Raw genomic sequence first — 13,566 nt, forward strand, 5'->3', positions numbered from 1 at the left:
ACAGCCCAGGCCTGGAGTCGAGCGTCTGCTGAGCACTTCACTGCGAAAGCATCCCTCCGGACAACGGTTGAAGACCCTTATCCATAGGGATCTCGGACCCCCGGCGGAGAAGCTGTTACGAATCGGCCAGCGCCACGTGTTTTCCCGCATCAGCGACCACGTGGGAATCGCCCATGTGCGCCCGCGTGTCGGTGAATCGTACTTTCGTGTCTCGACATGCCGGGTCAGTCACCTCGCTTTGCTACACACCTCCGGCGGCTGTCAGCTTCCACGTGCAAAGCCACTACGTTCGCCACACCCTTCAGGCACCTGCGCGTCGCCTTGACCTCCCCGGCTCAGACGTTTCGCTATCGGCGCGATCAGCAGTTGATAGGGCGACCCCAGCACCTTTCAAGGACACTCTCTCCCCCCCCCCCCCCTCTCGGACGCCATGTGGGACGAACCCATGAATGACTCACGAACTATGGACAGAGGGTGTGTGTCTGTGATTTCGTGGCGTGTTACTCTTTGGGGGCGTTTTTTGGGTATAAATAGAAGCAGCACAAACGTTGAAAATCATTCCTGTCTGAGCAGCGAATCCATGCGGTCGCTCTGCTCGTGTCCTGTATTGTAACCTCGCCCGTCAGGGCATTGTATGTTTTTTTTGCTTCGGCTCACCTCTCGCCATGAAGTAAACAGTTACGTTATCCTACTGCTCTGGACTTCTCTTCACGGCTGCAACACCGGCTGGCCGCTCGCACCATACACGCTACCCATCGTATGTTGGAGGCCACGGAGAAAGGATCGGGTGCCCCCGCCCGGTCGCAACACCCGCGGTCACCATCGAAATCGCACGCCGGTCAAAACACTGATTTGGCCCTCAAGCCTATACGTCTCATCATTTGGCTATGCATTTTGACTACATTAGTTAAAAATATGCCCCATTGCCAAGAATAAAAAATAATTTAAAACTCAACCTTAGCAGTCTCGTCATTCCGATGTGAATTTTGACTAGAATACTTATCAATGGGCACCATTTTCGATATCAGTAGTGCCTCAGGTAGATGATGAAGGTCTCTTAAAGGCTTGCCGCTGTGCGACCGGCGTCGGCCAAGTCTACTTAGGCTCCACCCTGCCTTCGCGGGCGTTCCAAGCTCTTGCGTGTCGAGTTTCTCCGGTTCCTCGAAGCTCCACTACTCAGCTTCACTTCAAAGTCGGCTTCGCTACTATACGCATAAGCATTACTCTAAGGACATTTAAGAGCCAATGTAAGTAGCTTAAGATCAAAGTTTGAACGACGTAGCAAATTTTATTAAGTTCCGTCACAACACCCCAGTTACCCCTAAAAGACGCTATAGATGCCGACAGTTTAAAGTCGGCTTTACCACTATACACTAATCTATTGCGGAGAAAAAAAATTTAAGAGCATTATTATGCGCTCTTACATCAAAATAACGCGGCCCTCATTCTTTTTATTATTAGAACATTGTTATGAGCCGAAAGTGTGACTTATCGTTACAGACCAACAGACCCGTTTACTCGTTGAGTCCTTATAAAAATAATTGCGCATTTAAAGTTCAAGCGCGATGGCTGTAGCGCTCCAGTTGTCTGCGCTGAGCTGTTAATGTCCTTTACTGATACGTTGGCAGGTGTCTTCCTTTTTAGAGAACGCGCCGATTAATCCACTCATTTTTCTCATGCGATAGATGGCGAAGATCATTATGTGAGATGAGCATCGAGTTTACGACGGTGACAGACCGTGACAAGCTGTAGCTTGCGGGGCGGAAGAGATCCGTGAACCGGAAGTGCCGGGTGCCGGCCATTTACCCGTGAGCTGTAGCCGTAATTTGCGGTGCTCATCATTTGTTCGATTGACAGTTATTGATAAAAAAAGAAACCAGGCGTTTCGGCTCCTGGGAGGTCACCCTGCCTGGCTCTACGTGTGTTCCTGTTTGTTGCATGGCATCCGTTCCAGCATTAGTTTCGACGGGATGCGTTTCTAGTCTCTCAAACGAAGACAGTACTTCTCTCTCATGCTAGCTATAATATATCTAACTTGTGGCCTTTGGTCACCATGGTATACTTATGATAGCTCCCTTTCACTACTAATTACGCCCACTTGTAGCTTTTACTCAGGCCTGTCGAGCTGTGTTCGATCTACGGGGAGAACCTGACGTGTCCTCTATCTTCCAATTTTATTCCGCTTTACCAGCCGCTTCTCATAGGAAGACTCGTGTTTGTTTTTATTCTACCTTGAAGAGACATGAAGAGCGTCGGACGGATGAAACCAAGCTGATGATTTCGCCTGCTCTCCAGTGATAATGTTCTTTGGTTAAGGAGGAAAATGTCCAAATTACCTGTTTACCGACTACGGAGGAGCAAGCTAACATATACTTCCCCGAAACTCGCTTTAATGGCAAAGTCGCTACGCTCACACGAAGGTAAGCGTAGCCTTCCAGCCAGCCTTCCAAAAAACTGTCCCTAATTAGCACCTCCAATGGTTAGCCGACCACAACCGCTTTGCTGTGGTTTGATTGCGCAGCGCATCTGTAACCAGCGAGCTCTAAAAATAAATACACGAAGGCTTGGGGCTGGCTCACTCAGCAGCCGCGCTAATTTGGGCTTAAATCACTCTCAATTAGCGGCTAGGCGTGCGCCATCATGTGAAAATATCACCTCCACACGAATAAGGAAGCAGAGCAACCTTGGGTACCTATTTCCCTTGGACCGGCGATGATTTATGAACTTTCTCACTTATGTCTTGCTCGAGATGCTTAACATAGGCTTAGTAGCCGAAACTAACGTGTATCAGATAGCGGCAGGTGTTTTGGCCTCCCAGCAACAAGCAGAGTGTCTTATAGAGTCTCTGTATAACGTCTCAGTGTCCAGTTCAAACAGATAAAAAGTAACCATATATAGGAAGCCCGGTGGAGCAATTAGTTTGCGTGCGTCTTAGAAAAAGAGACACAAAAATGCGCTCTCGACGTTGCTACAAGGGGAGGAACGCGTAATTGATAATAATTTTGTCCTCTTCTCCCGACGAATAATTATGCGGCAGCAGCGCGTTCGCCAAACCACGTGTGCATTTGGACTGCTTCCGCGAACGCTAAACTCCACGTTCACTGCCGCTGATGACCTGTAATCAGGATTAATGGGCAGAAAGTACAGCGCCGCTGGGGTTAAATATTCTTGCTTTCGCTTCCTCACCGCTGCCATTTTCGAGTTAATAAACACCAAATTACGTCTTGCATCAAGGTGACTTGCACATTTGTCGGAATAAATACCCTCATTAACGCTCTGGGTTGTAGCTGGGCACACGTCGACGAGGGGAGAAGGTGATAATGGCTTTTTCAACCGCACCTGAAGAGACCAAACGTGTCAATGAAACGTGCCACCGATAAACGGGGATTAATAGCGCGAAATAATCAACAGCAGCACATGCAACGAGAAACTGAAGGAAAAGAGAGGGTAAACATGCATCAAAACACATATGAAGCGTTTTGTGTGCATTCGTAAATAGACGAGAGTTGCTAAACACCATTTACATGTACTACTTCCCAAACATAAGATATAAAAACCTATGCGACGTATCTTCGGGTGCGTCGGCATCTTCGGGTGCGACGTAATTGGGTGCGTCGGGTCAAAGCTGAAAGCCGTACAAGTTTCTATCTTGGAGTAGGTAACAAGGAAAAGGTAAGGAAACGGCTCTTTCAAGATAACCCGCTGTTCTTGTTCAAGTAATTACTTTTTCATATATCACCACACCTTCGCGTAATCACATCGAGGGTATATGTCTCTTGCCGTTTTTAATGCGATAAAACTAAGGTGCGCGCAATTCTTTTTTTTTCTTAGCTGTCCGGTGAACTAGAGCCTGCAAACTGAACCGGTTCTGGTTTCAAAGCTGAGCCGGTTTTGGTTTGAAAAAGCTGTTCCACCGTGGTCTAACAGGACAACATCAAATGTGCATATTTCACTTGTTTTTAGCCGTACATATAAGCACTGTGTTTTTACTCCAATACGCAACTTTTTGCAGTTTTAAATTGACGAAAGATTCTCTAACTTTGCTGGTGTTTGTTATTGTTTTATATTTCCACATATGCCTATTTATGCTGCCACGTTTCTATGCAAGCTTTCATTATTTTTTGCAGAGTCACTCTGCAAATTCACCTCCGAAATCGGTGTATGCTGGAAATATAAACTTCGTCCAACGTATTTCTTCGCTGCTTCACTTAAACAGACCCTGAGGTAGATTCGTGTCACTTTTGTTTCTGGTTGCATTGGGTGTGCAAGCATGCATTTCTGTAATCAGTGGAATTCTGGATCCTTTGTTACGCCTGATTCTTGAGAGGAGGGAAAACGGCACGCGAAATTCGAGTCCGCCTTAAAACCATCGCAAATGTGCCCCACTTTTCTGGCGTGTGGCCTAAGGCTATCTCAGTTTTCAAAATGCTCGTGGTCAACCATGTATTGGCTAATACTATCGTTTTTCTTGCTCACAGACAGCGTATATAGGACAAACATATTCCAATCCGTTAAATTCCGCCCTGCGGCCTTACCAGTCTGTATTCACAAACAACGTTTCCAGATCGCTGAGGAGTACGGTACGAGGGGAAGGGTGCTTTTCAATGCACTTTTCTCGTGATAAAATGCTTCCAAATACGCAAAATGAACGAATCATGCATAAACTGCTCACTGTGGACTTCGGGACTTTGATTCGATGAATTTGGTTACATGACTGATTGTCATGTAGTTATGCTGGGGTTAATGCTCTGTTCAGTGCCCCTCTCCTCCTTTTGCTTAATGTTTCATTATGTAATTGCCTAATCATGCTCTCTTAAGAAGCAGAAAATTATTTATAAGCGGCTATTTTCTTCGCTCTGGCAAACATATCAGTGAATAACTTCTCGCTGGTCTTATTTCCGGGCCATTATACACTATAACAATCACTAGTTGCGCATACGCGTACTACGGAGGCCGTAAACATCATTTAAAGGCATTGCAATTGCGCAGTCAATCATGCACCTACAAATGTAGCCCTGGCACACAAACCATCTGTACTCCAGTTCACGCTGCTTAAACAACAAATACATCCATCCGCACTTCCAGCAAACGCCAAAGAAATCACAAGAAAAGCTGGAACAAGTACGTAGAAAGTGCGAGCCGCTATTGGAGCTTTCCTCTGTAGGGTTCGCTTAGGCGTGAAACGAGCCAGAAATTGATTGTCCTGTCCTGGACGCACCAAAAATTCCGTCCTTGAGTACAACTGAGGATTATCCTACGGGCGGTACGCGCAATCATCAGTGACGAAACAGTTGGTTCTCATTTCTTACGTCGATGCTAAGAATGAAGTGTAATGAGATGTGTCCCCGGGCACGCCTTTCATAGGCAGCGCCGAAAATACCAGGACGCGATGGCGGGGTCACGCTTGGTTTGTTGCCCTGAGTACAGTTCCGCTTAAGGCGCGCGACAACCTACATGAAGCTGCTCTGCTTAGAATCAACTGCGACCCGCACTTCACAATATATCCAGTGGCTTACAACAGAGTGGTCAGGGCCGGCAAAGAGAGAATTAATGAAGTGCCCCAATTCTCCCGTTGGAAACAATCAAAGCTTCGGTCACTGAGCTAGGCTACATGAAGAAGGAGAACGCTCGTCCAAAAGCCGGGAAACTGATAGGTAGCCACACGACAATTTCACGCTTGCTTTCACGCCACTTCCCTCGAGCGTAGACTTGACCAATATTTGGGCGCCCTTATAAAAAGGTGCGCTGCTGAGCGCACTTCACAGCAGATTTTGCCCCCGCTGACGCCATCACCGCGTTTGCAGTTTTGTTCCTGTCTTGTATAAGATTTCAAGAACTCACCATGAAGGCTATTGTGAGTACTGCCGAAGGGATTGTTTCTAACACTGCGGATTGTAAGGCTGCTGCGTTTTTCTATAAGTTTAGGATTCACGCTGAGGGGATGACGAAAAAGTTGAGACTTCTGTTGGTCAAGTGAGCTGCGCAGAAGAAAAGCTCGAATTTACGTTTTTTGTGAGCAGCACATGTTTAAAATTATCTGAATGCGTATTGTTTGCATGCTTCTGCACGCGACACAAATTTTATACACATATGTTTACGGAAACACGCGTTTCTTTTCACCAAGGGCTGATGAATTGGCCCATCGCGTCTGATTTAACGAAGTGTGCCGTTATTTTCTTTTATGGATTTATTTTCTGAAGTGTTCGCTGATCGACTAGTATAGGTAAATTGTACTTGAGGGAAACAGCTCAAGAGAAAGTAAGACAAAAAGAAAAAAAAGTAACCTCAAAACACACATATATGTAGTAAGGTTGCTTTTTTTTTGACCGGTCTTTGGTGCTGCTTTCTTTTAGGAATTATTTTCGTTCGTGCCCCTTATATCCGCACTTTGAAAAGGTCTGTAAATTTGTTTTAATATTTCTTTCATCAGCACAACGTTCTTTATTTTGTTTTTTTTTAGCATATTGAGCTTAGCAGCGCACCTTTTGAATTGCGTAGTCCAAGAAATTCTCATCGCGCCTTTAGTAATCAGGGCGCACAACGGTGACCTATAAGAGCTCTCTCAGGGGAACACTACTTCATGAGTCAAAAATACTCGCGATCAGTCCCTAATAGGCAGGAGGCGTACTTAAAAGCTATGAAATACCGTCTCATACGTGGACGCCAACGCCTCCCAATTCAGTCTGTTTTAGCGAGCACCAAAGCTTCGACTTCAGTCTGTTTTAGCGAGCACCAAAGCTTCGACGGCCGTATCACACACCTCATTAAAGCTAGCGTTGAGAAAAGAGTTTGTGAAAACGGAAAATTTATTAGTTCACACAGAATGCTCGCAACGCGAGAAAAAAGTTATGTCATATCGGCCAATGCCCCGTAGTAATCTGCACAAAGGCGAATTCTGCGCCGAACAAACCGGCTAATGATATTAGCTAGAAAAGAAAAGAACTTGTTTTCTTTTCTAGCTAATGATATTAGCTAGAAAATAAAAGAAAAGAACTTCTCATTTTCTACACATTTCATATATGTTGGCCACACAAACACGAAAAAAAAAGCCAAGGGCGCTGAAAAGAGAAACATATATAAATTTATAAAGAAACATCCATTCTTGCTGGCATCGCCCTTTCGCAATAAGGGTATAGATTACGAGGGAATCAAAGTATTCTGGGTAAGCCGCCCTATATAAGTGCGTATCACACATAGGTGCTTCAATTTTTCGGGCCGCTAGAATGAATAAGGAGCATGCATAAAATTTAGAGAAGGCAAATCGCCAGCCAGTGTCCAGATGTATCGCGAAGGCCGTAAAGAAAGCACTAAACGTATATGCCATTGCATCTGACAACTTGAGCCTGTTTGCGTGCCTTTCTTTTTTCCTCTACCAGCACATTCTCGTGTTCACCCCGTCTGAACCATTAGGAAGGAGGCAATGCTTAAACGGGCCATGAAGACAACCTGTAAATTTGGTTAATTCAAGAGATTACCTTATTTATTTATTTATTTAAAATACTGCCAGTCTCCTTTGAGACCAAGGCAGGTGGGAATTCAGGAGGATATGCATATAATTACAAGAGTACTAGTTCGGTAGGTAATATAACAGTAATAAAAGCAAAAAGTCGTAACACGAATAAGGGTGTAGTAACTCATAATGTAAGAATGATTTTTCAGGTTCCAAATATCCATAAAGGATACTAAAGAAGTGAAACAAGTTCAGGGGTTGCTTAAATGCATAATATAAACATAATAATTGATGTTCAACATTTTATAAAGGATGCCAACAGGGGAAGTGTACTCAAGTAAGCTAGAAAAAACAACTTGTCGTAGGAATTGACATAGCGACTAAACATATATACGTGCGAAAACTACAACGAACAATTCAGACCGCGCAGGAACGGAACAGCAAAAAAAGTAACAAAACCATTAGTCAGCAAGTGATCACACTGCGGCAAGTTGCACAGGTCGGTATATAGTATTTACATCAAACAAAGAAAACCAAAGATGAAGCACATTGGTGAAGCACGTCATACATATTCAATTCACAGGAAAAATACATTATTAAGAAAAAGTAAGTACATTCTAAATTCGTAGACGCTGAACACGATGCTGTACGTTATACCGGCGCAACTTAAGGGTTGTTCACTGTGCGGTGTACAGCATACATAACTTTCAAATCCACACTTCATAAACATTAGAATTGCATGTTTTACTTTCCTGTTAATTAGTATTGTTAGAGATTCTGGACAAGAAATCAGTCAATGAATCCATGTTAGTTACGGATCGGTCCAAGCGGTTCCATCCTCTGATGGCGAGCGGGAAAATAAGAATATTTGAAGGCATCATTGTTGCAAGAATATTCAGTCAAGGTGTGTGCGTGTTTGTGCCTTGTTTGCCGGGATTCTGAAGGGTGGATGAACTTGTATGCGTCGATTTTATAATGGTTGTGTAGTAATTGAAACATATATTTTAGACGGGCTTGTTTAGCTCTAAACTGCAGTGTATTAAGTCCACAGTCCAATAGCATATTAGTTGGCGAGTCAGTACGTTTATATTTGTTGCAGATAAATCTTACGGCTTGTCCCTGTACCTTTTTCAGTTTTTTTCATGTTAGTGACACTATACGGGAACCATATTGTGCTGGAGTATTCTAATACTAGTCTGATATATGTTGTGTAGGGTAAAAGCTTTGTTGATTTTGGTGTGGGCATCAGACACCTTCTAATATAAAATAACTTGCGCAAGGCAGCGGATGTAATGTGAACGATATGGGAGTCCCATTTAAGGTTGGATGTTAAAATTACGCCTACATATTTATGTTCATGTACTTTCGCCAGACGCGTGCCGTTAATATTGTAAGGGTAGTTCATTGGTTCTTTCTTTCTTTTTATGGTCATGCACACTATTTTTCTGAGGTTAATCTTGATTTGCCCCTTTGCGCACCAGTTGTCAAGCTGGTTTAGGGATTCCTGTAGCGCAACCTGGTCTTTGGAACTATTGATTTCGGGATATATAACGCAATCGTCAGCGAAAAGTTTTATTTTACGTGAAATAATTGTCGTTATATCATTTATAAATATAAGAAAAAGGAGCGGGCCAAGAACTGAGCCCTCGGTACTGCGGATGTTACGGGCAGGCTATCTGATTGTACGTTTTCAAAGATTAGAAATTGCGAGTGGTCATATAAAAAGTCTCCGATCCAATTTGTTAGGTTTCCGGTTCCGAGTATGCTTTTGAGTTTTGCAGTTATTTTTTTATGACGTACTGAATCAAATGCTTTAGAAAAAGCTAGCAGTATCAAGTCTGTCTGCGAGCGGTTATTAATAGAAAAATCAAGGCAATGTACAACTTCAGTTAACTGCGTTGTTGTGGATAACCCTTTTCGAAATCCATGCTGGTAAGGTGATAAGGTGCCTTTGGTCTCTAGGAATAGAGTTATGTGCTTCAGAATGATGTGTTCAAATAATTTACATGATGTGCTAGTAAGTGAGATGGTCTGAAATCAGATGGATCTTCGCTGTTGGCTGTTTTAGGTATCGGTGCGACTTTTGCTTTTTTTCCAATCACCAGGAAGCTTTGAAGAAGATATAGACTTACGAAAGACTAATCCTAGATACCGGCTGCACTATTCCGTGTAACGTCTGAGAAAATTGTTGGGGATTTCATCGGGCCCGCATGCTTTTTTGGGATCGATGTTCAGCAAGAGCTTAAAAATTCCCTCATCAGATATAACCAAGGGATCAATTAAAACAGTATCGGCGAAAGGAAGGTCTGGGGTTTTTCTCTTATCTTTTGTGAAAACAGAGTGAAAAAAATTATTGTAAAAATTAGCTTTAGCTTTTTTACAATAATAGCTTTAGAATCTACACGGGTTATCTTTTAGGAATGAAGACAACGTTATTTGGAAGTAGTTATCCTTTGCTTGTTTTAATTTGGACTTAAAGTTTGCGATTGCGCCTTTCAGGTTAGGTGCATTAGGAGAGCTCATTTTGTTTTTCTTCAAAGATTTACGCAATCTCTTGACCTTTATTTTGGCATGTATAACTTCTCGATCCACGGATTGTTTTTGCAAAGCCGTGTTAATCTCAGGGGAATGAAGTCATGCACACAGTGTGACACAATATTTTTAAACTGAAGCCAAATTCTATTGACGCGTGTGTCGGGCTTTCCAGCCAATTCTGACAACTTTGGGAATTCGTGCGCAAGGTATGTTAATATGCAACCATCATCCGCTTGAATGAAATTAGCTACCAGTGTTCTGGTAGATCGAATGCGTAAGTGATGGTCGGGTGTAAGTCGACAGATTGGCATTTTGTGGTCTGAGATACCATCTACAACGTTAACATGGTACTGGTATAGTTCAAACTGATGGCTAAGAAAATTTAAGTCTAGGATGCTTCATGCTGTGCCTTGCACACGCGTTGGTTGCTGTACAACTTGATGGAGGTTAAAATTCACCATTAAATTAGTGAGAGCACTTGAACCGGGGGATGTGTGGCGCATGTTAGTCCAATTTATATCTTGAAGGTTAAAGTCAGCCATAAGAACGATACGGGGGCTATCAACATGATGTCGAAGGAAGTCGTGAATGTTTGTTATACACTCCTCAGAAGAGGGGCTTCGATAAACACCACCGACTACTACTGTAATGCCGTTACAAATGATTTTGCAGGAGCTTGCCTCAGCGTTTCGTACTGGCGGAAGAAGGGTATACGATATAGTGCGTCGTATCAGTAGTGCCACGCCTCCACCATGGGATGGCCTATCTTTTCGAACAACGACATAGTTTGGGGAAGGGGGGGGGGGGGTATATTTCATGATTGTACACAGATGGCTATAGCCAAGTCTCAGTAATAGCCACAATATCTGGTTCATAAAGGAGCAATGTATTTTAGAGTGTCTGTATTTTGTTCCGAATAATTCGTGCGTTTAGGTTAAGCAAGGTTATTTTTGTCCTGCGCACTGCTGCGCGTTTTTGGTCGCATTCGTGTTTCGCCGTTTTTTGTGTCTAAAGGCACCCTCTCTCGCTTTTCGTCACTCCAGACAAAGGCGTAATAACACTGACACCACTTTCAAAGCAAACTTCGCTCAAATAACCTATATAATTAGGAAAGAATAGAATGGCCATGCGACCCACTAGCTCATTTCCTGCTCTAGTACCTATGACCTATTATGGGCAGCTGTGCCTCTGGCTGAGGCCGGCAAAAGTAAGCGCAAGTTAGGCAGGGCTTATAAGCCCGCAGAGCGAGCTGTATTTCTTAAATTTAATGCATATTATTTTATAGCAATTAAAATGATGGGGTAAACAATGTAAGTTACGAACACATACGTAAACATAGTAGCCCCTGTGCGTACTGCGTGCACTATGCTTGTTATAGCTACAGAGCAGTCCTGCGCTTTGGGGTTGTCTCACACAACACCGGCCAATTGACATAAGCGTCATTGTCTTACGTAACCCTGTTTGTCCCGCATACCCAATGTTTCACGACACGGTTACTATAAGCCGTAACAAAAATAAGCCAGGTGCAAGTCCGCTCAAAAACAAAGCGAGTGTTGACAGCGGGCGTGAGCGGTATTGTGGCGCCACCTAGAGAACGGACGGTAAAAGAAGCAACGAAAGACGTTTTGTCGTCTGCTGCAGCTCTAGGACCATACTTAACATTCGTTTCAAATACCTGCCCTGGATACGTCATCGCAGACGTCACGAAACACACGTTAGAGCGAAAGAATTGAGTTTTTGGCTTAAATTGGGTAATTTCTCAGTAAATAAAGCATCGTTTGCTGCCGGACCAGCGCTGGGGGCATTATAAAACACCTAATCTTTCGAATAAAACAAACTTGTATTTTGTTTTCATGGTCCCTCTAATCTGTTGCAAAACGAAGAACTGAAAGTTCAAGACTTTTTCCTTAAATATGACACGTAGAGGGAAATTCATCCGCGAACATACCCCTCGGTGCACCATGAACAGCACAGATGGCACAGGTGCCAGTTATTCTCAACTTCAGAACAAATCCCTAATCCTTCAGAAAAATTTATTAAGGCCCAGCGAACTGGCCATATTAAAGAGTTATAACACAGCGGAGAACCGGTCCTGGTAAGGCACCCGGTACACTTGCCCATGCGCACAACCAGTTTCTCTCTGCTCACGTGCAGTGGCGCCGGTCACCCACAGGGTACCGTACCGGTACCGGTTCTCCGCTCTGCTACAACTCTTATTAACACATGAAGCTTCTAATCGTTGAAGCGTACTCATACTTTATAGTGCATATGTTCCTTTTTTCGTTACAATGAATAAGTAAATACTTCAGACAAACTACTGTTAACACGCCTTATGTAAAGTACAGTGATAGCTTGTCTCTTCAAGACGAAATCACCGCTTTGCATAGTAGCTGCACCGAACAGAGTTTGTCTGTACTCGCCCACAGTCGGTCAATCGACGTGAAATTGGCCAGCACTGCCCCCTTTGACAATTGTGAATTCATGGCACCGAGAGTGCACGTGCTCTGCGAACTAAAGAGGGACCACAGGGCCTAGTGAAATGACTCCCCTTTCAAAAACTGGGAGACCTGAGCTGACTCCCCTGTGGAAACACAGGAACGGCACATTTAACATCGGTTTTTCACCCAGTAAAGTTGTGCATCCAATCCCGGAGGTGCGTCGGGACATGGACGATGCAACACTTAGGTGATGGTATAAGATTAGCGCATCGGAAACAGTGAGTTCTCGGTTGGACACCAAGTTGTGGACGACTTATGATTTTATTTTTTTACCCAGTAGACGTTAACAACTACGGGACCAAAATCTAGGGAGCGCTCCCACGAACACCTCGTATTGCAAAATCGTAGGTGTAGAACCATGCCTTCTCGAGTTAATCAGAACAGGCTCCAACTGCACACACGTTGAGCGGACATGTAAGCCTAATGCGTATCAATGACAACTTTTTTGTAGTTCGCTGTCCTGGTCATCGTCCTTCTGGCTGCCATTGTGTCGGCGGGCTACTACCACCACCACCACTATGGACACGGCCACGGCTACGGGCATGGCGGGTATGGTCACGGCCACTACGGAGGGTACGGCCACGGTCACTATGGGGGATACGGTCACTACGGCGGACACGGCCATTACGGGGGCTACGGCAAGCGTTAAGCAGCTTGCCCTTCGGTCTACTTCGTTCATCCGGAGAATCTGCTCTTCCTTGAGAGGATAAAAGGGCAAAGGAAAATAAATCAATGTGGAAGGCACAGTCCACTACTGGTCTCTATTCTTTTACACGTCATACAGCTGGTTACATCTAATCAACTAGACATATAAGCCACGTTGCCCGCAAGACGAAACAATTTCTACTGGTCGATGCCCTTGCAAGCCAGCAACCCGTCTAACTAAGAAGGAAAACACTTTTTTTAATGTCACTGGTATGGCTAAATGAGTGCAGAAGATTAGTAGTCTTTGATAAAATTGGTACCCACATGCCTACCCCCTTTGCTGCCGTACCTACGCGGCCGAATGCAGCCACTGAGAATATATCAAAGGCCTTGGGCAGGCAGATACGTTTATTAGAATTAAAGGCAACTTCGAGAGCT

The 13,566-nt window shown here is 44.2% G+C and overlaps 1 protein-coding gene across 1 annotated transcript in view; it reads left to right on the top strand.

The window, feature by feature from the left end:
• LOC144159799 (uncharacterized) overlaps window positions 1-13,132 on the top strand; it is a 176,017-nt gene extending 162,885 nt beyond the window's left edge. The window contains exons 4-5 of the mRNA XM_077691485.1: window positions 12,140-12,159; window positions 12,935-13,132. Coding sequence (XP_077547611.1) covers window positions 12,140-12,159; window positions 12,935-13,132 — 218 coding nt within the window. The remainder of the gene's footprint in view (window positions 1-12,139; window positions 12,160-12,934) is intronic.
• Window positions 13,133-13,566: the final 434 nt, after the last annotated feature.

Source organism: Haemaphysalis longicornis, unplaced genomic scaffold (assembly GCF_048455015.1).
Source record: "Haemaphysalis longicornis isolate Haplotype H1 unplaced genomic scaffold, Haemaphysalis longicornis Haplotype H1 scaffold_1, whole genome shotgun sequence".
NCBI classification, from domain to species: Eukaryota; Metazoa; Arthropoda; class Arachnida; order Ixodida; family Ixodidae; genus Haemaphysalis; species Haemaphysalis longicornis.